General features: G+C 35.5%; 1 protein-coding gene across 1 annotated transcript; it reads left to right on the forward strand.

Annotated features, from left to right (window-relative positions):
* Window positions 1–1,697: 1,697 nt before the first annotated feature.
* ANXA1 (annexin A1) lies at window positions 1,698–20,634 on the forward strand. The gene is made up of 13 exons (XM_055426889.2): window positions 1,698–1,856; window positions 8,598–8,674; window positions 8,771–8,879; window positions 9,581–9,675; window positions 10,724–10,837; window positions 11,281–11,371; window positions 12,983–13,062; window positions 13,255–13,311; window positions 15,132–15,225; window positions 16,560–16,655; window positions 17,741–17,799; window positions 19,162–19,284; window positions 20,289–20,634. Exons 2-13 carry the CDS (start codon window positions 8,609–8,611, stop codon window positions 20,343–20,345), a joined length of 1,041 nt encoding a protein of 346 aa, XP_055282864.1. The 5' UTR covers window positions 1,698–1,856; window positions 8,598–8,608; the 3' UTR covers window positions 20,346–20,634.
* Window positions 20,635–26,037: the final 5,403 nt, after the last annotated feature.

A 26,037-nucleotide genomic window follows, 5' to 3' on the forward strand; every position in this document is an offset into this window, starting at 1 on the left:
ACATCTATTGTTGCTATCATATGTTTGCTAGCATATTACAAATCCAAATATATAACCCAATTCCTCCACATTAATGCTACTGGTAACCACAAACACAGGACAAAATGGGTCCATATGTTTCTTTTACATAGTCTTCTCAACTATGGACTACATGGACTTTTTTCTTCATTTCACAGAAGTGTCACTGTGCATGTTCCAATGTTTCCATTGTCAAAATCAGGAATAAAAATACAAATATAAGATAACTTTGTGTAATTATATTTTCCTTTTTCACCTGACAAAAATAAATGTGGTATTAAAAAGCTGGTCTACATCTGTCCAAGATGCAATAATATAAATTTGCAATAATACCAATCAATTAATTATCTGGCACCTAATTAATATACTTGTTATGGTAGGTGACAAAAAAATATATATATATATATATATTCTTAAATATTCAGAATAGATGATATCCCTCTTCAGGATATGTTGACTTCATTAACATTAGCATTGAGAATTTAGAATATGTTTTAAAAATTGACAATCATAAGAAACTATCTTCACTGATTTTTCCAAACCTGATATATACATGCATTATAACCTGAGATATCTAAGAGAGAAAAGAACTACTAAAATGTAGCATAAACTGAACTATAATACTATGAGAGAGTTCATACTTGTGCACAGTTTAATGGAAACATCATATATAACTTTGTAAGGTTTCATGAAGAATAAAAATGAATCATCATTGAGACTACCAAACAAATTTCCTTTCCTTGCGTCGTGGGAAATTTCTTGTGATACCTGTTCGTTCTGAAACAGCTGCTACTCCACGAATTCTCTTATTTTGTAGTTCTGGTTTATTGTTCAAATTCTCTAGAATACCAATGATCTATTTGTATGAAAGTTTATATATAACTTAGTCTATAAAAAGAATTAATGTATTAAGCCTTCCTCTAATGTCAATATTTTCTTAGGATGTCATAATAGTTATAGTTCTAGCATTAACTTTGAGATTTTGAGATAATTTGGAACTTTATGTCTTTTCCATTTCTTATGTATATATCAACAAGGTGCATGCAAGCATAGGACATCTTTCCTTTTGAAGACAGGAAAAATGCTGGTGAAAGAGAAATAGAAAACGATCCAAGCTGATTCACATTATTGTATAGCAGAAACTAACATGATATTGTAAGGCAATTATAACTCCAATTAAAAAAATAAAGAATAAAATAACAAAAAGGAAAATTACCCAGTATTTAATAACACTAAATTTTGCAGATATATATATTATTTCTTAATTCTCAGAAGAATTTTAGTAAGTTGGCAACTTAGAAAATATTATCCCTATTTCACAAAAGTTGAAACCAATTCAGGGAAGTTAAATATGCCTCTCAAATCACATAGTAACTACTGGTGAAGCTGAGACTTAACCAGTGAGAGTTTTATTTTGTTTTAAAGTTTATGATTTTTCATTCTACAATTTGTCTAACTAAGAAAAGTATGTCAGTCATTGGTATCAGGATTGAGGCAGATAGTACCGCTTACTTGAACACCTCTTGTATTCTGCTCCCCTGAAAAAAGCAGTGGAAACTAAAGAGGGGGAAAAAAAATCTGTACTTCCGTTTCATTTCCTTTTTACTGTCAGCTCTGAGTTGGCTTAGTGAATAGTTTCGCAAGGCTTGTTTCACTTTTGGGCAAGGCTGAGCCCTGTATTTCAAACAAAAGACAGCCAGTTACTAACTTCTGGTTGCTAGGTGTGGCCTCCTTTGAAATTCTATAAAATCAGAAGCTCAAGGTTCCACTTCCAGCACAAACCGTTCAGAGAAGAATCTCTCTTTAGTTCTTTGTACGGAGGAGAAAAAAACAAAAAGGTAAGTCTTGGTTTTCCTTTAAGTTTTGGCTGTTTTGATAACTTTAACGTTAGTGTTTAAAGTTACTACTGTGGAATTTATGGCTAGCTGCACTTATATCTTAACAAACATTTCTGTAAGATTACATTCGGAATTTATATTTTGGGAATCACAAATTGTAATGTTTTATTTTTACTTAGTTAAGAAATACAATTTTAAAAACAAGAAAACTTTGCTTAATACTGGCTTTTTGTACTGTTGGTGAGTTGCCATGGAAAAGAAGAGGTGAATGTGTTTGTTCCTACGAGTTATGAGTTTCAAAGATCTGTATGAACTTTATGTGGAAATCATTATGGATGGTGGGTGTTTGTGGGGAGCCAGGCCTGAAGAACCCAGAGGTGGGTTTCAGGGACTTAAATAATTTATTTTTTTTCTTAAAAAAAAAAAAAGATTCAGATTTCATAATGGAAATTATGCCCTTTGTAATTAACGTTTTAAATTAATGTTATGTTCACTCATGCAGTATAAATAAATAAGAGGATCCACTTATTTCATTTAGAGAGGGTGTGGCCACATTCTTTCCCCTGGAGCCTCTGTGTCATAGACTGGCTTTTCAAGTGCAGATTTGAAAACCTAAGGGGAAAGGAAATATTTCCTGGGTGGTGTCAGATAAGTTATCCCTTGGGAATGTCATTAGGGCCCTCTAAAAATTATTCCCCTTAGTAGCATCTTGATTGTCGAATGAGCTAATGGGTATAAAACTCCTTAGGAAAGCAAAAAGCATATCTAAAGTAGAGATTTTACTGGTGTTGGATGTATGTGCAAAAGTGAGGGATTTTTGAATCCTAACCATATATCTGGCTCTTGTTTATTACAAATGTTCCTTCAAGAATTTTTTCTTAGCTTATTCTCAGTGTTAAGTTAAATGATCTGATATCTAATTTTCAGTGCTAGTTAATGAAAAGCGATGTACTTTTCTTGCCTAGTTTGTGTCTAAAATTATGTTTGGACTTTGAAAAAGCAATATTCTCCTCTGCCCACAGGAAAGTATTTTGGTAGGCACATTGCAGAACAACTCAAATGTGGTAAAATGCGTTTCATAATTCCAAAATTCCTAGCCTCTTCTCCAGAAGCTGGGTTACCACTCTAGCCCCAGGCTTAACCACATCTGGCAGATAGCCATCATTTGACAGATGTTGACAGAATAGTTAATAATAATATTATTAAGAAACCAGCTAGAGTTTCGTGGTTATTAAATACTTTTTCAATCAAAAGATCTGCAAAGCTTGGTTTCTATTGATGTTAGCTTGCTCAGCTGGGGCTTAATCTTCTCTAGACCCATTAAGTGATGACATATTTGAAACCAGCGGACATATTATTTTTCAGTGATTAAGCAAAAGCTGTGTTTTGAATAAATGATTTCCTCTTTCCTTAAAATGGGAGAGGTTTTTATCAGAAAGATAAGAACAGATACAATTTATGTAATATCTTCCTTCACTATGGGCTTCCCTGGACGCTCAGACCCTAAAGAGTCCCCCTACAATGCAGGAGACCCAGGTTCAATCCCAGGATCAGGAAGATCCCCTGGAAAAGGGAATGGCTATCCACTCCAGTATTCTTGCCTGGAGAATCCCTTGGACAGAGGAGCCTGGTGGGCTACAGTCCGTGGGGTTGCAAAGAGTGAGACACAACTGAGCGACTACATCACTCCACTTTTCTTTCACTATGCTAATTTTTTCCACCTCCTGGTACTTGAGGTGAAATTTAAGACTAGCATTTCAGAGCTGTAATGAATCTCAGCTACTGTGCATTTCAACTCTTATTTTTATAATTGGAGAGCTCTCCCCACTCCAAAAGTTAAAATGTTTTCTTCACGTCATATGGCCAGCTAAAGAGAGTCAAGATATGGCTCAAAACTCTTCAGTTCTTATTTTTACATCCTATAGTTGTGGATAGAAAACATTAGTTAAATTAGTATAGATATTTTTTCCTAAATAATTAGCACTGATATACTATCTGTTCATTCAGTAATGCTTTCCAGCATACTAAGTACCAGGCATTGTGCCAGGCATGGTAGATTATCACTGCCCCCATGGGATGCCACTAAAAATATAGATGAGTAAATAGGAAGTGATAATGCAGAACAATAGGGGCAAGTGTAGGGGTGAAGGCAGGATGCTTTGGGAGAGCATAGATGGTTGGTTGTTTACCCCAGTGTTGAGCTAAGGAAGGCCCGTCTGGAGGATGTGATGAGGTCTAGGCTAAATCCTCTCTAAGAAGCATCATTTAGGCAAAGAGAATTGGATATGGAGGATGAAATAGCATGCCAGGCAAACAGAACACCCTACTCAAAGGCCTGGAAGCGAAACATTCATAAAACTACCTTTCATAAACTGTTTCTTCATAAGTCATGCCTTTGTACAGTCTAATTGCCTCTTCTCACATTAGTAGGTGTGGGAAAGACTTGTGAAATATATAATCGAGGAAAAAACTACACAGACCAAAGCAGTGAAAAATAAACTCCCTCAGGCTGGGGTAAAATCTGCCACAGTCTCCATGGGCTTACTGTGAATGAATTTGATTATTAACTATAAGCTATTAAAAATATCATTGATCATTAAAAGCATATACACTCTTTTGGAATCAGAAAGCATGGATTTATGTATGCCTTGTTGCTTGTCACTAGTATCTAGAAAACTGCCAGAAAAAATTACATTTTTTCCCCAGGTAGAAAATGGGTATAATGATGCTGTCCTCTGCAAAGATCAATTTCTGCTGCTGTCTTTGCAGAACTTTGATCTTTCTTATTTACCATCAGAAAGGCACGATAGACCACAAACTCAGTTTCCTCTGTCAAAAATTTTGGAAGTAGGGTTTCATGAAGCTGAAAGAGATAGAAAATGTGGTTTTTAAAGTTATTAAAAGCTGTCTTGTAATAATTTCAAACCTTCAGAAAAGTTGCAAGAATATTGCACAATATTGCATATACCTTTTACCCAAATTCCCTAAGTGTTAATATTTTGCCACATTTGCTTTACCATTAATTCTTTCTTTTTCTTATTCTACCCTCTCTATATAGTTATTTTTACTGTCTCATTTAAAAGAACACTGAGATATGATATCAGTCCCTCTGTCTCTAAATACTTCAACCATAGTGCAGTTTAAAAAAAAAATCAGGAAATTAACTTTCAAACAATGTCTGAGTTTTCTCAAACTGTACAGTTGGTATAATTGCTAATGTACCATTTCTAGAATACCTTTCTCTTATATTTAGCAAGCATCCTTTAATGCATATTTACCTTCTTTTAATTTCTTGCTGAGTGAGAGGAAGAGAGCTCTCTTATGACATAAAAATGTTAATTTCTGGAAAGTTATACACTTTTTCATAGATAAATGAGATTGGTAGGCAGTGCATCTTCACAGATTATTAATTAGAACAACACTGGAATTTTATTAATGTCCATGTAAGTCAGTCTATTTATAGATGTTCAATTTCATCTTCAAATTAGATGATGCTAAGGACTGAGATAAACTTGGTTTCAAAGCTCATTGGTAGCCTGATTAAATATATATTGAGACAAAGAATATTAAGAAAATAGGCTTTTAAATACCTAGTACATATTCTAAATGCTGCAACTAAAAAGAAAGATGGAAAAAAACCTCTTGTGAACTCATGGGATTATTAATTTTTTATTTTTAATGTACAATTCTAATTTCTAGACTGGATCATTCTCTGAATAGTAAAAATATGTGACAAACATTTATATAGCATGTGTCAGTCTATAAAATGTGTTTGCATACATTATTTGTTGATAGTTAAGAAATCTTACCTTCAAATTATTAAGTGGATTTTATCAAGTACAACACAGTGGTTTTTATGCAGAGGTTAGGTATTGAAAAGACAGAATGGTTTAGCAATACAATTTGAGCAAAATATTTTTGCTGTTTGTGGTATTTGTAAGGTGTGTTGCAACTGTTCAAGGTTCTGTTAAAACATGGAGTTGCATTTGAGCACTTAGCTAGCAATATATGATCAAATCTATTTCCTGTAGGGAGTTTTGTTTTTTTTTTTTAACATCCTGTCACAATCTTTGTATCTTTAAGTTTTGCTGAGAGCTAGTGGATCTTATCTGGCTGAATTGAGATTCCATTTTCCTCTAATCGTTTTTCTGAAGAAGGTTCTATTCATGCTACTTCTCTTTTCCAGACCATATTCCAGATCACACTTTTTCAGGTCACCCAAATAGCTTTCGACCAAAATCTAGGAACACAGAAAATATGTCACAAAGCTGTGTTCTCTATGGACATGTGTGAAACAATTATTTAACCCTTTTATTTTTGCTATTTTGTATAATTAAAAGAGCAATATTTTCTAGCCTTTCTCATTTATTCTTTTAAGAAATTAATGCAGTATATAAGCATTTTTAAGTGAAAAAATTGTAATGTACAGTAAAGTTTTCATAAAATCTATTTTGAAGTTGTGACGCTCATTTTAAAAATTATATCTGACAATATTCTTAATCTCCTCTTTGATCGCTTTTGAAGTTTTTCGCTTCTAATTGAAAGAAGTGGAAATATTGGAACATCTGTTTCTATTACTGAGGGAAAATTACTCCACTAAGTGACCAACGGTATCACTCATTTTGAGAATTCTACTTTCTAAAGGGCATGGATGAGATAAAAAAATGGATATTTTAAATACCTGCAACCTTGCCAGAAATTGCAAGAAGCTTTGTATATGCCAATTAAGCAAGAGGAAAATGAAACTCCGTGTGCCAACAACGGTTGCAGCAGATTATGGTGTAATAGGAACTAAAACCTTGTGCAAAATTGTACACCATGACTTTACCTCAGGAAATAGCTTTAAATTGATCAGTTGCTGGGGGAAGAGATTAAATAAGTGCACAATATATTGGTTCTCCTCACAGATGACAGAACAGTAATTTGAACAATTCCCATGATAATTAAGTAGAGATAGTTTCTGCTTTGGATATTATTTCCCTTATGTATTTAATCTCATTACTTAGAATTTCTGCCACTTTTCAGCAGGTGGGGATTGAAATACTTTGTCTGAACATACCAGTAAAGAATCAGGCTATGGATTTTACTCCTCATGAGTCATTTAGCTTCACAGGGAGAATTTAAAACTGCTAAGATCATCCTTCCAATCTCTTTCAGATATACTCATAATAGCAGTCTCCAGAGAAATAAAAGGGGGTGGAGAGATCGATCAACATAGACCTGGAGCTTAGGCTCCTAAAAAAAAAAAAAATCCTAGACAAAAAGGATCCTTGAGGGCTTCTTTTGTAGATAATGCAGGAAATGCATTAATTTTTTAATGTACTTCAAGTTTTAAACATATACATAGCTTATTAAATAAAAATATTGCTGAACAATGATAGTAAGTCAAGCAATTTTCTTTAACATACAGTTTTCCAAAGGAGGGCATGCAAGGTGCAGTTTCACCGTAAAGAATCCTGTTAGAGCAAAGCAGAACTGGTATAAAATAATTCTTTTCAAGGATTATTTTGTATTGGGTAAAGAAAAACAACACATGAAGGATGAGAATTCAGACAGCTCAAAAAGAAAAAAATGTGAGTGTAGTGATTATTCCAGGTGCTGAAGTAATTTACAGCAAGGAATGGAAAAGAACACTGAATTATTTCAAGGAGAAATCTCACAAGAATATCTTTTTTTTTTTTTTTTTAGGTAGAGTTTTGAGTCTGAATCCACTCCTGTAGATTGTCATAGATTATCTTACCTTATAAATGGCAGTATAATGTTCTTTCTCTACCCGATAGCTTTGTTCAAGTCCTCATTAACCCTACATGGATTCTCCCACAGCTTACTAAGTGGTCTCTAATATTCCATCTTGCTCATCTCCTGGGCAATCTCTATGAGACAGGATGAGTCTTCTTTCTGAAATATAACTTTCTTTTTAAGAAACCCATTAATGTTTATCCAAAACTTTGGAAACACACTTGAACTTTTAAATTTGCTTCTTGAGCTACTAAACTCTTTTCAACTTCCCAAATATGATGAGCTTCTCTGTTTTGTTCTCTTTACCTTTCTAGCCAATTTAATCTCAAACCTTCCCCCAAGAGTCTCAGATCACCCAGAACTTCCTCTAAGAATTGTTCTTAAACTTTTGAGTTTTCTTAGGAAAAACACATACTGGCTTCAAGTTCTTTGAGGCAAAAGATCTTTCAATGTTTTTGTGCCCTCTGGGCTTGGTATACAGTGGGTGGTCTGTAAATTTAGGACAGTTAAATGAAACACCAGCTTTGCTCTTTACAGCCTATATGCTTACTTATAGACGTCATCTGAGCCCTAAGGTTAGGCCTGAATATACTGAGAAAGAGCTACATTTCTGAGGCTTTGGGTTTCTGTTCAAGGGTAGTAGAGTCTCTTTAAAATAAACTCAAATCTAGGGACTTCCCAGGCAGTCTAGTGGTTAGGACTCCTGCTTACACTGCAGTGGGTGCAGGTTCAGTCCCTGGTTGGGGAACTAATATCTCTCATCTTTTAGCATGCAGCGTGGCCAAAATAGATTAAAAAAAAAAAAAATACACCTACATTTAAAAACAAACAATCAAAAAAAAAAACAAAAACACTAAATCTAGCATTTTATGATGCTCCTAAGAGTAATCCTGGAAAGTAAAAGCAAGGCTGCTCTATGTCTTATGTATGTAAGGGGATGGAGTGGTATGTATATGTGGTGAGTTTGTGGTTTGTAAAAGCATCAACCTGTTTTCTTTTCAGATCCTTCAAAAATGGCAATGGTATCTGAATTCCTGAAGCAGGCCTGGTTTATTGAAAATGAAGAGCAGGAATACATTGTAAGTCAAGTGACAATAAAATAACTTATTTAAATAGTAGTATTAAAATAGAAGCAAATGTAAGTGAATGGACAATAATTTATTTCTCATTCACAGAAAACTGTGAAAGGATCCAAAGGTGGTCCTGGGTCAGCAGTGAGCCCCTATCCCACCTTCAATCCATCCTCGGATGTTGAGGCCTTGCATAAAGCAATCACAGTTAAAGGTAATTCTGCCTTCCCCAAACAGTCCCCTCCTAGACATTCCAGAATGGCTACTAAAAAACAAACATGTGCAGTGGAAAGAGTCTGCTTCATTTTGAAGATAAGCGTTCTTTATCAATGAAGATACACTTCCTTTCTCAGCCCTTAGGAGATTTTGATTAAATCAGTAGACTCTACTGCTACAACAGATATCCTTACAAAGCTCATTTCTAACAGACTGAATGCTGAAGTCAGCACCTCTGCTCACACTTAAGGTGTGAACTAGGAACAAACACTGCAACACTGAGGGAATTTTTTCTTCCTTTGGTGTCTCAGACAGTTAAAGAATCTGCCTGCAATGCAGAAGATCCGGGTTCAATCCCTGGGTTGGGAAGATCTCCTGGAGAAGGGAATGGCAACCCACTCTAGTATTCTTGCCTGGAGAAGCCCATGGATGGAGAAGTCTGGCAGGCTACAGTCCATGGGGCCACAAAGAGTAGGACACAAATGAGTCATTTTCACTTTCTCATTCAAGTGAAGGGAATGTCATCCCAAGTACTTCCATCTGATATACAGTCTCATCCATGTCGCAGCCTGTTATAATTTATACTTCTTTGTTTTGTTAAGAACTTCATTTGAAGCATCTTGATAATGAATCATTTTATGTCTGTTATTTAATGTAAAGAAAATTGATTTTTAAAGTCTAGAGGCCCTTTATTTCCAGGTGTGGATGAAGCAACCATCATTGAAATTCTGACTAAGAGAAACAATGCACAGCGTCAGCAGATCAAAGCAGCTTATCTGCAGGAGAAAGGAAAGGTCGGTTGCTGTGGTTAATTTGGATAATTAATTTCAGTCATATTTATGTTTAAATATAGCGTTTGATGGGCTTCTCAGGTAGCGGTGATAAAGAATCTGCCTGCCAATGCAGGAGACACAAGAGACACAGGTTTGATCCCTGGGTGAGGAAGATCCCCTGGAGTAGGAAATGGTAAGCCACTCCAGCACTGTTGCCTGGAAAATTGCATGGACAGAGGAGCCTAGTGAACTACAGTCAATGGGACCGCAAAAAGTGGAATACAACTGAGCATGTGCACATAGGTTTTGAACTACAGTTGCCTAGTTCTTTCAGTCTCTAGCCACTGTTTTCCATTGCAACTAAGTCTTGGATTACTGTATTTATCCTCTTGGTTGCAATGTAATCAATTCTATCGAATTTGCTGGTTTTATGCATTGTTTTGATTCTTTGCACATGTGGTGTTCTATATTGGAGATAAGCCTTTAACTTGAACATAACAGACATCAAGATTACTGTTGGCAGTAAGAAATATGTTCTGACTGAAATGTGACTTCTGTTAAATTTTAAACTGAGCTGTTTAGTGTCTGAATGTAAAGTTTATATGTATAATTCTACTTTAAAAGTAAGGTTTCTATTTTATACAAAATATGGGTAATTTTTTTAAGGAGTGTAGTTAGAAAACCACATAATGTCTGATTACAGTGCTTATTTGGAAAGTGCAAATCTCAATGGTTAGAAAAGTTATTAATACATTATTTTTAACGTATTCTTAGTACTATTTCTGTTAATACACAACCCATATCTTTTAAGCTTTGTCATTTATTCCCTCTAGATTTGGGAATGAGATTGAGAATGCTATCCTTTAAGGAGTTATCAGTGAATTCAGTAAATTTCATTATAATCACTCTAGAATCAAAAAGATTAAGATATTAAATATTGGTTACACTTTCTATGTAAAGGGAAGGAGCTATGAAAAATGGTTCGGTTTAGCTAAACATCAGGTAACACTGCTTTACTATACCACCTAATGTGTTATTTACTAAAAGGTTATATATCTTCTTGTTATAGCCCCTGGATGAAGTTCTGAAGAAAGCCCTCATTGGTCACCTTGAGGAAGTTGTTTTGGCTCTATTGAAAACTCCAGCCCAGTTTGATGCCGAAGAGCTCCGTGCAGCCATGAAGGTAAACCACCTGATTTAAGCTAAGTTCCTTTCCTCAAAGGTTGTCCAAACCACTTATGCCTCCTAGTATATTCTCAACAACCAGCACAAGGCCACCGATCAGTGGTGTAATAAAATGAATAAGTGAATGAATAAATAAATGAAAAAATAGATGCTGGTGTTAACAACTATGTCATTTCCACTATCTTCATGATGTTACCGTATTTAATAGATCTCACTTTGTGTTTATTTGCCCAAAATATTGGCATTAAACCCATTTTGTTTTTTAAGCAATATAATGCATACCTCATTGCAATTGATAAATATTGTTGATATTTATTAAATGTTGTGAGAATTTACTAAATGTCCGATTCAGACAAATTTTGGAACATAATAACTAGTTGATAATTTTGAATGAAGATTTTTCTACATTTCTTTTTGTTTTTTTCATCTTTTTCAATTCAGGGCCTTGGGACTGATGAAGACACTCTGAATGAAATTCTGGCCTCAAGAACCAACAGAGAAATCAGAGAAATTAACAGAGTCTATAGAGAAGGTAAGTTTTAATGCCTAACAGTCCAAGTGTCTTAGTTGAAAAGGAATTCTGATATACTTTTTGAAAAATTGAGTGTGGATGTTAATTATGGGAAAAATACATTTAAAATATTTCTTTCATTGTCTGTCACAGATCTGTCAAAAGCACATATGGTTACCAGACACATTAGAGTTAGTGGGGTGCAAATAAGGGACACGATTGTTTCAGTCCTCATCAACTTTGCACTTTAAAAAATTGTATGTCTGGAAAAAATGGCCACATAGTATTGCAATGAAACACTCAATTCAATGCTCTGAATTTAAAGAATTTTCTAAAAATATTTCCTATTTTTCTGAGATTTATTTCATAAAAATGTCCCGTTGTCTTTCATTTTTAAAAGATAGCAACAACAAAAACAAACAAACAAAAATCCTCCAAACATTTGTCCTTGAAAAGGTAAACAGCTTGGTGCTTATAATTCTCTGATGGAAGCTAACTTTACCATTATGAACATAAATGACTTACTCACTGTTAACATCCAGGTAGATTCATAGGGATGAAAGACTAGCCATGGTTCATTTTATCTATTCAGTGAAACATCTTATTTCAATGGTATGCTTAACACTGTAAAGAGAGTATCTGCAAATGGGTCCTGGGCAGTGCTGAGTCATTACTGTTTTCTTTTTCTAGTTTCCCAAGCCCCCTGTTATTTTTTGTTTGTTTATTTTATTTTCCCAACCCAATATGTAGCACCATAGAGGATTGCTCTGCATGATTTTAAAACCAAGCACAGAGAATAAAATAGTCCTCATGTATTATTTTCACAGCAATCTAATAAAGGAATCAGAATAAGGAAGTTTTTAACCTCATTTTCTGCAATTCTTACTTCATTATCAATATTTATCTTAGGTCCATTTATCAGTGACAGTCATCAAGAGGGGCATTATTACTATTTTTTTTTATTTTATAAAATGTAGTTTACAAAGGCAAATAGCCATAAATTATTCCCAAGGTACAGTTCAGTGACTGTTTATTAAAATTTTCTACCTTCTAGTCAACTATAAATTCAGTTAAATTTTTGCTGAAAAATAATAACAGCATTATTTTTTAATGTTAAGTAAGGATCTTTAACAAAGAAACATTTTAAATCTATATCTACTGTAGATGTGTATACATACACATATGTATACATAACTAAATTGTATTCCACATAAGATATTTATCATTTCAAAGTAAATAAATACTATGTTCAAGCAAGCACTTTGGTTTATCCTTTTAAATAATTGTTCTATTCACCCCCTTGCTTAAATACTGGTATGGTTTATTTCAGAAATAGTTACCTAATAATGTATACCTGTGCAATTTATTCTTGTTAGAAAAAGCTTTAGGGCTGTAGAGTTTCATTAACAGTATTATCTAAATTGTTTTAATTGCCTTATAGGAAATAAATTTGATCAAAAATTTTACTTGCTCTGATTTCACTTTATTAAAAAATAAAACTATTTGAAATGTGTTCCATAAGTCATTGAACATTTGGCATTGCAAGTTGTGAACCAATATAGAGATGTTAGATATTATTATCATCACCATTATCACTAGTTTACTACAAAATATACTTTTCCTATTTCTCAGAACTGAAGAGAGATCTGGCTAAAGACATCGCCTCAGACACATCTGGAGATTATGAGAAGGCTTTGCTTTCTCTTGCTAAGGTATAACTAAAATAGATCTGGAAATATCTCTTCTTTGATGAAAAGTAAAATCTTAGATTTCATCTCTCTCTAGAAATGAGCAATTCACTCCTTTTTCTGCAAAGAATATTACTCATCTGATGTTAAGAGTATAAATAAGCCATGTGATTATATGCTAGAAAACTACTTACATGAGAATGGGATATTTTCCAGGGTGACCGATCTGAGGAGCTTGCTGTAAATGACGACTTGGCTGATTCAGATGCCAGGGTAAGCAAGTGCTTATAAATACTCTTAGAATCCACTTTGCTAATTCAATTAGGTCTGACCTGAAGTGAGGTATCACTTGAGGGCCTCCATGTGAAAGCAGATATGAGATTCTCCAAAAGGATAATGGCACCTAATGTCCATTCCCTGAAGGAGGCCCACCAGCCAGGATTCAAGCAATCCAAGAGAGGAAATGTGGTCTTTATGTTTTCAACAGTTGCACTATTCATGAAGCTGGAGAGGATTGAGAAAGAACAGTAAGAATTTGATCTGTTATTGAGAAAACTGAATTTTTATTTTATCAGGTATAAGAAAGTAAAAGTGAAAAGAATAAATACATCTAACAATTCTTTAAACAATGGATATTGGTTTAGAAGTGTAAGTTTATATTGTAAAAATATTATGGTAATGATATTAAAATTATAAAAGTTAAAGCATTTATATACTTTCAAATCTATTATTATATATTGTTTCAGTGAGGTTGCTTATTTAATACATCAGTCCATTAGCAACATTAGAAAAACTGTCATTTTGGGACTTGGAATTTTTGTTAAAAAAAATGGCATCTAGTATTTGCATATGCTTTTCTCATGGTACAGTTAGTATTCTCCACAAATTCATCACAGTGAGTTAGTAAGAATAGAGACTTACTTCACTACTCCACTGTCTTCACTATATCAATGCATTATCCTGCATTTATTGACTTTTGAATAAATACATCTATATCAGTTGTTTGCTCAGAAAGTCCCGAATAACTTTTTACGCCCAATTTTAATAGAAATTGTCCAATCATATCAAAGAACAAAAGTAAGTATTTGAGTAACTGCCCATAGTAAGAAATTACTCTTATCTGCTTGTGATACTTCTGAGTTTGCTTTCCATTTTAAGACTATCAGGGAGCTTCCCTGGTAGTCTGGTGGTTAGGAATCCACCTTGCAATGCACAGGACTCCAGTTCAATCCTTTGTCCAGGAAGATCCCACATGCCTTGGGGCAACTAAGCCCATGTGCCACAACTACTGAGCCCGTGTGCCCGGAGCCGGTGCTCTGCAACAAGAGAAGCCACTGCACACTACAGAGTAGCCTTGCTCTCTACAACTAGAGAAAGCCCCAATGCAGCTGCAAAGACCCTGTGCAGGCAAAAATTAAAATAAAAAAAAAAAGACTAGCAGGGCTCTTAGATGTATATGTGTGGCCATTACATGGATTAATGTGACCCAGGAGGAGGGTGGTAATTAACACTTCAAAGGTAACAGAGCAGGTTGGTGACAATAAGGCAGAGATTATCTTTTCCATTTACAAAACAGGGAAGTCTGTAGTTTAATAATATGAAACGACATAAGATTACTAAGATATCTTAGTACTAATATCTAGGAACAATTAAGTTGCAGAGTCAGAATTTGAATCCAGAAATTCTTACATCAAAATTCAACATCTAGGTAATGGTTGAATTATTGATTTATTAGTACCATTCACTGAAAATTACTTTGAAAAATTAAAAGTACAATTAAAAATTAGAGAGTGTCCCTTGAAGTTTTCTTGATATAGAATGTAATCTTACAGCGAGTTAACTCAATAAACATTTATTTTGCATGCATAAATTCAGTCTCTAGTGTTTGCAAGGCAACTTGAGAGATATTATGGAAGATACTTGACAAAACAAAGTTTCCATCTCTAAGGAATTTGTAATCTTAGCATTGCCACCTGCTCTGATTGCATTGGACACAAAGCAGCTGCCTCCAAAATCTGTGAAGAGATCTGACATTCTTATGCAGATATCAAGTCCTCAGATGGTCAAGTGTTTATTTTTGTGCTTCTTAACAGGCCTTATATGAAGCAGGAGAAAGAAGAAAAGGGACAGATGTGAATGTGTTCACTACCATTCTTACCACCAGGAGCTATCCCCATCTTCGCAGAGGTAAAAAGAAAAGAAATGTTCCCTGGGACTGCTTGCAGAAGTTACTTTTTTTTTTTTTTAATGAGGACAAGCAAGAGAAAGGAAAGGGCTTCCCTGGTAGCTCAGATGGTAAAGGATCTGCCTGCACTGCAGGAGACCTGGGTTCGATCCCTGGGTCAGGAAGTTCCCCCGGAGAAGGGAATGAATGGCAAATACACTTCAGTATTCTTGCTTGAAGAATCCCATGGTCAGAGGAGCCTGGCAGGCTATAGTTCATGGGATCGCAAAGAGTTGGACACGACTGAGTGACTAACACTTTCAAGAGAAAGCGAGAAAGAAACCTTAATCAGTGACATTCCAAAACCAAATGCATGCAGTGCTCCTGATCTCTTATTGCTACTTGTGCATTTGTCCAGCTTTGTACAGACACCACTTGATAGTATTTGAAACACATTTTATGACTTTGGCATGTAGAACACTAGTTTGTGATTTTTAATATTTTTTTTCCTCAAAATATTTGGAATAGGTCTAATAATATATACATGTAAAACAGAACACATGAAATTACAATGAAGAAAAAAACAACTGAGGCTAAGTGAAGAAAAGAGTATCTAGATACTCCAGAAACAAAAGCCAAAAGAGAGTTCTTGCCACAAGATTTTAGCCTTGAGTGTTTTGGAAGTCAAGACAGAGGGCAGGTCATGATGATTATTTCAAGTTTATTATTTGATAACAGCACTCTGTTAGCACTCTGAGATTAGAATTAAGAGGAATCTACAACACATATCTTTATATCAGGAAAGATCCATTTGCTGTAGCACTTGGCTCTGATGTAGTTATGGCTGTCAATCAAATGTCACTTCTAATAAATGTCAACATTTGCAAAAATTTCCCCAAAATACACAAAAGCACAAAAATAGCCATGTGAATTACATCCCTCAGAGAAGATGATGTATCCAAAATATGCTCAGATGAATAGTTAGATTTACATTGTGTTTTTTTGAAGTTCAGTCCTCCTAAGGAATGCTTTGGGCTTCCCAGGTGGCACTAGTGGTAAAGAACCTGCATGCCAATTCAGGATACATAAGAAACGTGGGTTTGATCAATGGGTTGGGAAGACCCCTGGAGGAGAACATGGCAACCCATTCCAGTATTTGCCTGGAGAATCCCATGGCCAAAGAAGTCTGGCAGGTTACAGTCCATGGAGTCACAAAAAGTCAGACACGACTGAAGTGACAGCATACGCATAAGAAATGCTTTGACTTTGTGGCCATGCCTGATTTTGCTCGTTTGCTAAAAGAAAAAAAAAAAAACAGGATGTTTTGTACATCTCTAAATTTAAATTTAATATTCAGTGTTTCAGAAATATTCCAAGTATAGTAAGCATGACATGAACAAAGTTCTGGACCTGGAGTTGAAAGGTGACATCGAGAAATGCCTCACAGTTATTGGTATGTAGTCCTGGAGGGGGAAGAGTTTTCTAACTTGAAATTTTATTGTCAATGTTGTCCAATAATTTACAAATATAATAACAAGACAAAAACTCAGATATAATTTATGTTGCAAATAGAGATAGCATGTAAGATAATGGCAATAAATATTTAGCTAAAGTGACGCAATAGTCTTGTTATTAGTTACAGGTATTATTTCCTTGATTAAAAAGATGAGCAGGTGGATAATACTGAGCATCTACTTGTACCATGCAATATACCAGGCTTGGCATGGCACAAAGGAAAGTCAAAATGGTCATTAAAAGCACGGGATTTGGAATTACATAAATGAAGGTCCATGTCCGGGTCTGTCTCTTGAGCTGAGTTATCTTGGGCAAGCTTAAAGGATTTAGACCTTCAGAAGAAAACAATTCTAAAGTTTTCCCTTTTATTCAGATGACCAGTCAAGGTTTGGAAACCTACATTATAAAGCAGTGCTTCTCAAACATTAATGTGCATTGAATCCTTTGGGAATCTTGTTAAAATGCAGATTCTAATTCAGTAGGTCTGGGTGGAGACTGGAAGTCTGCATTCCTAACAAATTCTCAGTTGACTCCAGTTCTTTTGGTCCATAGATCACACTTGGAGTAAGAATGTAGAGAATCTTCCTAATACTGATTGACACATCTGTTAGTACTTTATTTGGCACTTGCCTTATATTTTATGACTGTCCTGTCCCACTTGGATTTTCTTTTCTTATTACAATAGGAAAAATATTTCTTGCCTGCCAACATGGCCTTTAACATATCTACTGGTTTCCTTGTTTCCATGAAGAGTATACTCAGGATAGCATGAACTACTGAAGTTGCTATCGGTGGACTTAGGATAATAGGAGATAAATTGTATTGTCAGAGGACAAAATATTCAAAATCACTATCTAGAAAATAGCTTCTTTTAAGCCAAATATCTCTTACTGGGGGTGGATGGTGAGGAACAGGGATGGAGAACAGAATCTTACTTGAAAACCTCTGTATTTCCCATTTCTTTCATATGTATCTTTCTTCTTTTGTGGTAACGATGTCAACTAAAACATGCCTCTCTTACAGTGAAGTGTGCTACAAACAAGCCAATGTTCTTTGCTGAGAAGCTCCATCAGGCCATGAAGGTAACACATGATTTGCTTTGGGGAAAAAAATTACTGTGTATGGAGAGAACAGAAAATCCCATATTGTTTAAAAATTACATTTATTTTTTAATATCTTTTCATTAAAAAGAATTATTTTTCTATCCAATCAAGAGGTAATACACTTCTTAGAATAAAATCCTGTTAGACTTGTTATATTCTTTTATAGCTAAGATAGGTGAGCTTGAAAGCAGTTTGTAGATTACTCATGATTTGCGTAAAATCTGAGTCAGCAGAGGAAGGGCGATATACTTCCTCTTTTAATGTATGATTTTAGCAACTTGCTTCTGCTCTGGTTGTAAGTTTTACAATCTCTTCTAAATTTCATTTATCTTTTTTATTATTTTGCCTTTCATGGCATACTTAATATGTCATTCTAAGATTTTAAAATGTCATTCTAAGCTCATCAAAGTGCCAGGTGTAATTAAGATGTATTTGAGATATCACTTTAAGTACTTCACTTTATTGTCTAGCTTGTATTTTATTATATAGGATGGTACCTATATACTTGTGAAAAGTTATGAAGTAGTCTATTTTTTTCCTTTGCAACTCCAAAATAAGGAAGTCTTAGGAGAGAGTGATCTAACCATTCAATTAATAGAAAAGAGTCCCTGTGATGTGATAGGCATTGTTCCACTAGGTAGTTGGCAGTACAGTTCCTGACCCCATGCCTGCTGTTATCAAGTGAGGTTATTAGATGGGTAATGAGAACACCTAGTATTGTAAATGAGAAGAGGGACCTGTGTCCCTGACTTTGGAAAGCAGTGTAGGTGTCAGCTAAATTATAACATGCTATCTGAACAGGAATTAGCCAGATGAGAGCAGAAGTGTAAGGAATGAAGGGATAAAGCAAGTCTGGTCCTGGAGGAGAACACAGCATGTCCCTTTCAGGATAAAAATATAATTAGAGTGATGGTGCATGGTGGAAGAAGTTGTAGAATTAGGCAGGGCATTGTAAGCCCAGGTAAAATGATTGATTTTCATCCTAAAATCAACAGAAGGTCACAAAAAGGTTTTAAGTAGATGAATCAGATGATCAGATATATAACTTAGAAAGTTTACTTTGCAATTCTTGAATAGCTTAGACAGAGGAAAGACTGGATAGTGGAAGATCAGTTCGGAGGTTTTAAAAGCTCTATATATAATTCTCTTGTCACGGTTGAGTTCGTGTCATTTTATTACCACTTGTGTGAAGTGTGTGTGTTTGTGTGTATTTTAATGTGGAAATAGCTTCTCCATAGAAACTATATAGGTTAGCAAAAGAGCTTCACATTCAAACCCACATCCTGCCTTAAGAGTAGGCTTAGAATATAAGGGACACTTACCATGATTTGTTTCCGACAGGGTGTTGGAACTCGTCATAAGACACTGATCAGGATTATGGTTTCCCGCTCTGAAATTGACATGAATGATATCAAAGCATGTTATCAGAAGTTGTATGGCATCTCTCTCTGTCAAGCCATCCTGGTATGTTGTAATTCTCATAATGTTACCCCCACAAATGATAACTTTTTTGCAACTTCTTCAAAAAGAAGGGCTGGCTTACTGTATCCATAAATTACATATATATAAGATTAATTTGTTATATTAAGATATAGAGACTTTTCTTGTGGTCTAGTGGTTAAGACTCTGTACTTTAACTGCAAGGGACATGAGTTTGATCCCTGGTTGCTGAAATAAGATCCCACTTGCTTCACAGTATGACCAAAAAATAAAAATTTTTTTAAAGATAAAGATACATAATTTAAAGTAAATTGAACTTTCACTGGTAAAATCTACTAGTGAGTTCTATACAGAAAGACTTCAGATTTTTCAGTAGTCATGGAAACAGTTTACCATACATACATTTAGCAATCAAAGTACTTTGGTAGAGATATATAATGATTTATGTTGCAATGAATATTGATCAGAGGATTAGAAACTTTTTATTCTAAATTTTTCCTTAACTTTGTCATATGTAGAAAATATAGAATGCATGTTCAAGTTAGAAAGTAAAAAAGAAAGACAAGTCAAGGAGTTTTGAACTTAATGAAAGATAGATGACTATTTAAATTCAATTTGACATTTATATTGGATAACAAAAATCTAACATGAAAAGTGAGACTATCATGGACTTATGACCTTCACTCTGGTTGAGCAAGTCAGAAGTGACATGAAATTAGATTTTGCTGTATTTATTCTGTGTTATATTTCATTCTTGGAAAATAATGTCTTTAATATAGACTAATCGAGAGAAGTTTGCAATCTGAATTGTGAAAGTTATTGCTTTTAATATAATCAATTAAAAATACCAGTTATCTGCTATATAAATTTTATTAATTAAATAAGTGATATTCTTATCCAAGATTCTAAAAAATTGATATACTGTGATGTATGCTAAGCCTAATACAATAATTATTCTACAATTTAAAAATACTTTCTATTGATTGTGGTCTCAGGTAGCATTAAGTATACTTTATTTTTATCAACAGGATGAAACCAAAGGAGATTATGAAAAAATCCTGGTGGCTCTCTGTGGAGGAGACTAAACATTCTTTTGATGATCTCCAGCTTTTTAATCAGAAGACTTTTTAATAATCTTTTCATTCCATATCATAGATTTAAATAGGAAAGTTTCTTCAATAGGAATATAGTAACTTCTTTCTGAAAAATATAGCCTATAAATCATTTTTTGTATTACAACTCTATAAAATAAAGACAAACTTTTTTAAAAAATATAGTTATTCCAAACTATAAAACCCTACAAATAGGTTGTTCTAGTAACAATACCTAAGAAAAATGTTTACCTTGCAGAAAATAAAATGATTTTACAGGACAGTTGATGTGTCATTGATTTTTCTATTCTGATTTTCTTTTGTGTGTAGTGCAGTTGCTTAATTTGATATCAAGGGACAGGAATCTGAAGTTTATATTATGATCACTTGTTGAAATAGATTTTGCATATTAAATAAAATATTCACAGAGTTAGAAAATGAACTTTTTACATTTTACCATCTCTGTGTGTGTGCTCAGTTGTGTCTGACTCTTAGTGACCCCATGGGCTGTAGCCTGCCAGGCTCCTCTGTCCATGAAATTCTGAGCAACTAACACTTTTACTTTGCATTGTATGTATTATAGCTCAGATGGTAAAGACTGTCTGCAATGCAGGAGACCTGGGCTCAATCCCTGGGTTGGGAAGTTTCCCTGGAGAAGGGAATGGCTACCCACTCCAGTCTTCTTGCCTGGAGAATTCCATGGACTAAGGGGACTGGTAGGCTCCAGTCCATGGGGTCACAGAGAGTGGAACACAACTGAACAATAAACCCTTTTACCATCTGGTTACATTCCATCAGCATTGTAACAACTGAACATTCTGCTATATTTCATGAACCAGTATAAAGATGAAATGTCATCAACAATAAAAATTCCTCACTTTTTAAAAAAAAGGTAGTTGCATGTATAGATTTCTAAGAAATTATCAAACTGTTTTCCAGGATGGTGTACCATTTTACTTTCCCACAATAAATGTATAAGTAATCTAGTTTCTCCACAACCTCATCAGCACTTGACATTGTCACTATTTTGTATTTTGTCTATTTTTTATTGTTGAATTTTGAGAACTTTTTATATATTCTAGGTATTAGTCCTTTGTCAAATATGTGGTTTGAAAATATTTTCTTTCAGTCTGTAGCTTTTTATCTTCTTAATAGATAAAGACTTTCTCAGAGGAAACATTTCAAATTTTAATGAGGTTTCGTTTTTCCTTTTAATGATTTTGCTTTTGGTGTCACATCTACAGACTCTTTAACTAACCTTCAGTTCAGTTGCTCAGTCGTGTCTGACTCTTCACGACCCCATGAATCACAGCACGCCAGGCCTCCCTGTCCATAACCAACTCCCGGAGTTCACTCAAACTCACGTCCATCGAATTGGTGATGCCATCCAGCCATCTCATTCTCTGTCGTCCCCTTCTCCTCCCGCCCCCAATCCCTCCCAGCATTCAGAGTCTTTTCCAGGGAGTCAACTCGTCGCATGAGGTGACCAAAGTATTGGAGTTTCAGTTTTATCATCAGTCCTTCCAATGAACACCCAGGATTGATCTCCTCTAGAATGGACTGGTTGGATCTCCTTGCAGTCCAAGGGACTCTCAAGAGTCTTCTCCAGCACCACAGTTCAAAAGCATCAATATTCGGCAATCAGCTTTCTTCACAGTCCAACTCTCACATCCATACATGATCACTGGAAAAACCATAGCCTTGACTAGACGAACCTTGGTTGGCCAAGTAATGTCTTTGCTTTTTAATATGCTATCTAGGTTGGTCATAACTTTTCTTCCAAGGAGCAAGCGTTTTTTAATTTCATGGCTGCAATCAGCATCTGCAGTGATTTTGGAGACCAAAAAAATAAAGTCTGAAACTGTTTCCATGTTTCCCCATCTATTTGCCATGAAGTGATGGGACCAGATGCCATGATCTTTGTTTTCTGAATGTTGAGCTTCAAGCCAACCTTTTCACTCTCATCTTTCACTTTCATCAAGAGGCTTTTGAGTTCCTCTTCACTTTCTGCCATAGGGTGGTGTCATCTGCATATCTGAGGTTATTGATATTTCTCCCAGCAATCTGGATTCCAGCTTGTGCTTCTTCCAGCCCAGCGTTCCTCATGATGTACTTTGCATGTAAGTTAAATAAGCAGGGTGACAATATACAACTTTGACGTACTCCTTTTCCTATTTGGAACCAGTCTGTTGTTCCATGTCCAGTTCTAATTGTTGCTTCCTGACCTGCATACAGGTTTCTGAAGAAGCAGGTCAGGTGGTCTGGTATTCCCATCTCTTTCAGAATTTTCCACAGTTTATTGAGATCCACACAGTCAAAGGCTTTGGCATAGTCAATGAAGCAGAAATAGATGTTTTTCTGGAACTCTCTTGCTTTCTCCATGATCCAGCGGATGTTGGCAATTTGATCTCTGGTGCCTCTGCCTTTTCTAAAACCTGCTTGAACATCTGGAAGTACACATATTCCTGAAACCTGGCTTGGAGAATTTTGAGCATGACTTTACTAGCGTGTGAGATGAGTGCAATTGTGCGGTAGTTTGAGTATTCTTTGGCATTGCCTTTCTTTGGGATTGGAATGAAGACTGACTTTCCAGTCCTGTGGCCACTGCTGAGTTTTCCAAATTTGCTGGCATATTGAGTGCAGCACTTTCACAGCATCATCTTTCAAGATTTGAAATAGCTCAACTGGAATTCCATCACCTCCACTATGTTTTTTTGTAGTGATGCTTTCTAAGGCCCACTTGACTTCACATTCCAAGATATCTGGCTCTAGGTGAGTGATCTCACCATTGTGATTATCTTGGTTCTGAAGATCTTTTTTGTACAGTTCTTCTGTGTATTCTTGCCACCTCTTCTTAATATCTTCTGCTTCTGTTTTGTCCATACCATTTCTGTTTTTTATCGAGTCCTGGAAATTTTCCTCCCTGTTTTTCCTCTAGTTTTACAGTTTTTCATTTTCTATTTCAGTTTGTGATTCATTTTGAACTAATTTTTGTGTAACATGTGAGATGAGACTTGGTCAAAATTCTTTTGTTTGCTTATGAATATCCAATTGCTCTCACACCATTTGTATAAAATGCTGCTGCTGCTAAGTCACTTCAGTCGTGTCCGACTCTGTGTGATCCCATAGACGGCAGCCCATCAGGCTCCCCCGACCCTGAGATTCTCCAGGCAAGAACACTGGAGTGGGTTGCCATTTCCTTCTCCAATGTGTGAAAGTGAAAAGGGAAAGTGAAGTCGTTCAGTCATGTCTGACTCGTAGCGACCCCATGGACTGCAGCCTACCAGGCTCCTCCGTCCATGGGATTTTCTAGGCAAAAGTACTGGAGTGGCTTGCCATTGCCTTCTCCGGTATAAAATGCTATTTTTCTTTTATTGAATTGCTTTTGTAAAAAAAAAAAATCAAAATTTTCCTATGAGAGTATTCTTTCCACAGAGGTGATAATTTATTCATTCCCAAAATAGTTCATCTGGGTATTTACATTTCTGACTATATCTTAGCTTTATTCACTTGATTGTAACTTTATTTGCCTTAATCACCATTCCTTCACTTTCCTCCACATACCTCTTATGGAACAACCAAGACGACTTGGCTCATAACATATTAGCCAAACTGAGGCTAGTAGTGAAAAGTGAAAGTGAAGTTGCTCAGTCTTGTCCGACTCTTTGCAACTCCATAGACTGTAGCCTACCAGGCTCCTCTGTCCACAGGATTTTCCAGGATAGAGTACTGGAGTGGGTTGCCATTTAGACATGCTGCTTAAAATTACGTCGCTCACTTTTTTAGTTCTTTTGTTACTATATGTGATACCTCCCTTGTGTGATGGATTGAGAAGTATCTGAGTGGGAAACTGGAAGGAACCTGGGCTGGTTCATTGAGACAGGATGGATTTATCCAGGTGTTTTTGTTATCACTGTTCTAAACATAAGGTCAAGGTGGATCAAATAATATTTCTGCCAGTTTAAACTGTGGAGCTTCACTGGCATCCAGTGGTTAAGAATTTGTGCTTCCATTGCAGGAGCATGGGGAAACTAAGATCCGACATGCCACTTGGCATGGCCAAAAAAAAATTCTGCTGGGGAATTCTCTGGCAGTCCAGGGGGTAGGACTCCATATTTCCACTTCAGAACTGCAGGAGGCATGGGTCTGATCCCTCGTTGGGGAAACAAGATTTTACAAATGCCCTGCTGGGCAGCCAAAAAAAAGAAAAAGATTGAGTCCACACTTCTTCCTCTTCTAAATTATTTTTAAAGAAACTGCCTAACCTTGTTATTCTTCTTTGCCTGTCTTACCATCCCCATCCATTTTCTACTCTTTTTTGCTCCCCTCTGGAAGTTGACTTCTGAAGACTTCACCCTACAGGCTCACTTATCTTCTGACTTCTGGGTGAATTCAGCCCTTCGGAGGATCTGGTAGAAAAAGGGAGATCAGGAGGAGGTTTTCCTTCTATACAGATTTTATACAGATTTATAAATCTGATTCTATACAGGTTTATTAATATGTGTGTTCTTCTACAAGTCTAACATCTTGTGGATGGCCCAAGCTCTCAACACTTTCTTTTTTTTAGAACTTTCCTTTCTTGTTATTTGGATCCTCTAATTTATGCTGATACTGGTCCTTGGGCATTGCATCATTCTATGTTGTTTCCTTTAACCTGCTCCTACCTCTTTAAATAGTCCCTTATTTAACACTAACAGATAACTCCCAGCGTGGTGTGCCAGTCTTTTCCTGCTAGGACTCTGTATGATGATACTTTTCACAAATACTTACCTACATACTTTATCAAAAACTAGTTGAGAGGCTCCTGACTAAATTCCAGATTCTAGGCTAGGTAAGTGGATACACAGTTGAATAGGAGAGTATGAAGTAAATAAGTAGAGAAATAAAGAAACATTTTAGAAGATAAAAATATATAAATATGATCCATGACAGAAAAACATTGATTAGACTTCATTAAAATGAAAAACTTCTGCTCTGTAAAAGATACTGTTAAGAGAATGAGGAAACAAGTCATAGACCTGGAGGAAACCTTTGCAAAACATCTGATAAAACACTGGTATCCAAAACATATATAAAGAAAACAATAGCCTAATTTAAAAAGGGCTTCCCAGGTGGTGCTAGTCGTAAAGAACCCGCCTGCCAAAGCAGGAGACGTGAAGACATAAGAGACACGGGTTCCATCCCTATGTCGAGAAAATTCACTGGAGGAGGGCAGGGCAGCCCACGTCAGCATTCTTGCCTGGAAAATCCCCTAGAGAGAGGAGCCTGGCAGCCTACAGTCCATAGGTTCACAAAAAGTTGGACATGACTAAAGCGATTTAGCACGCATGCACCTAAATTAAAAAGGAACGAAAGATCTGAATAGATATTTCACTAGAGAAGATACACAGATGGCAAATAAGCATATGAAAAGATGCTCTATATAATATGTCAGTAGTGAATGGAAACTGAAGTGAATGAAACACCACTATACATTATTTGAATGGCCAAAATCCATTCCAAGTGGAGTAACAGAAAAGTTGTATTCATTGTTCACAGGAAAGAAAAATAGTACAGCGATTTTGGAAGACAGTTTGATAGCTTCTTACAAGTTAAAGACAGTCACATACAATTTAGCAGTCACACTATTAGGTCTTTACCCAAATGAGTTGAAAAGTTGTGTCCACACAAAAACCTGCATACAAAT

Source organism: Moschus berezovskii, chromosome 7, assembly GCF_049115385.1.
Source record: "Moschus berezovskii isolate FMDL1 chromosome 7, NW_MosBer_1.0, whole genome shotgun sequence".
NCBI lineage: Eukaryota > Metazoa > Chordata > Mammalia > Artiodactyla > Moschidae > Moschus > Moschus berezovskii.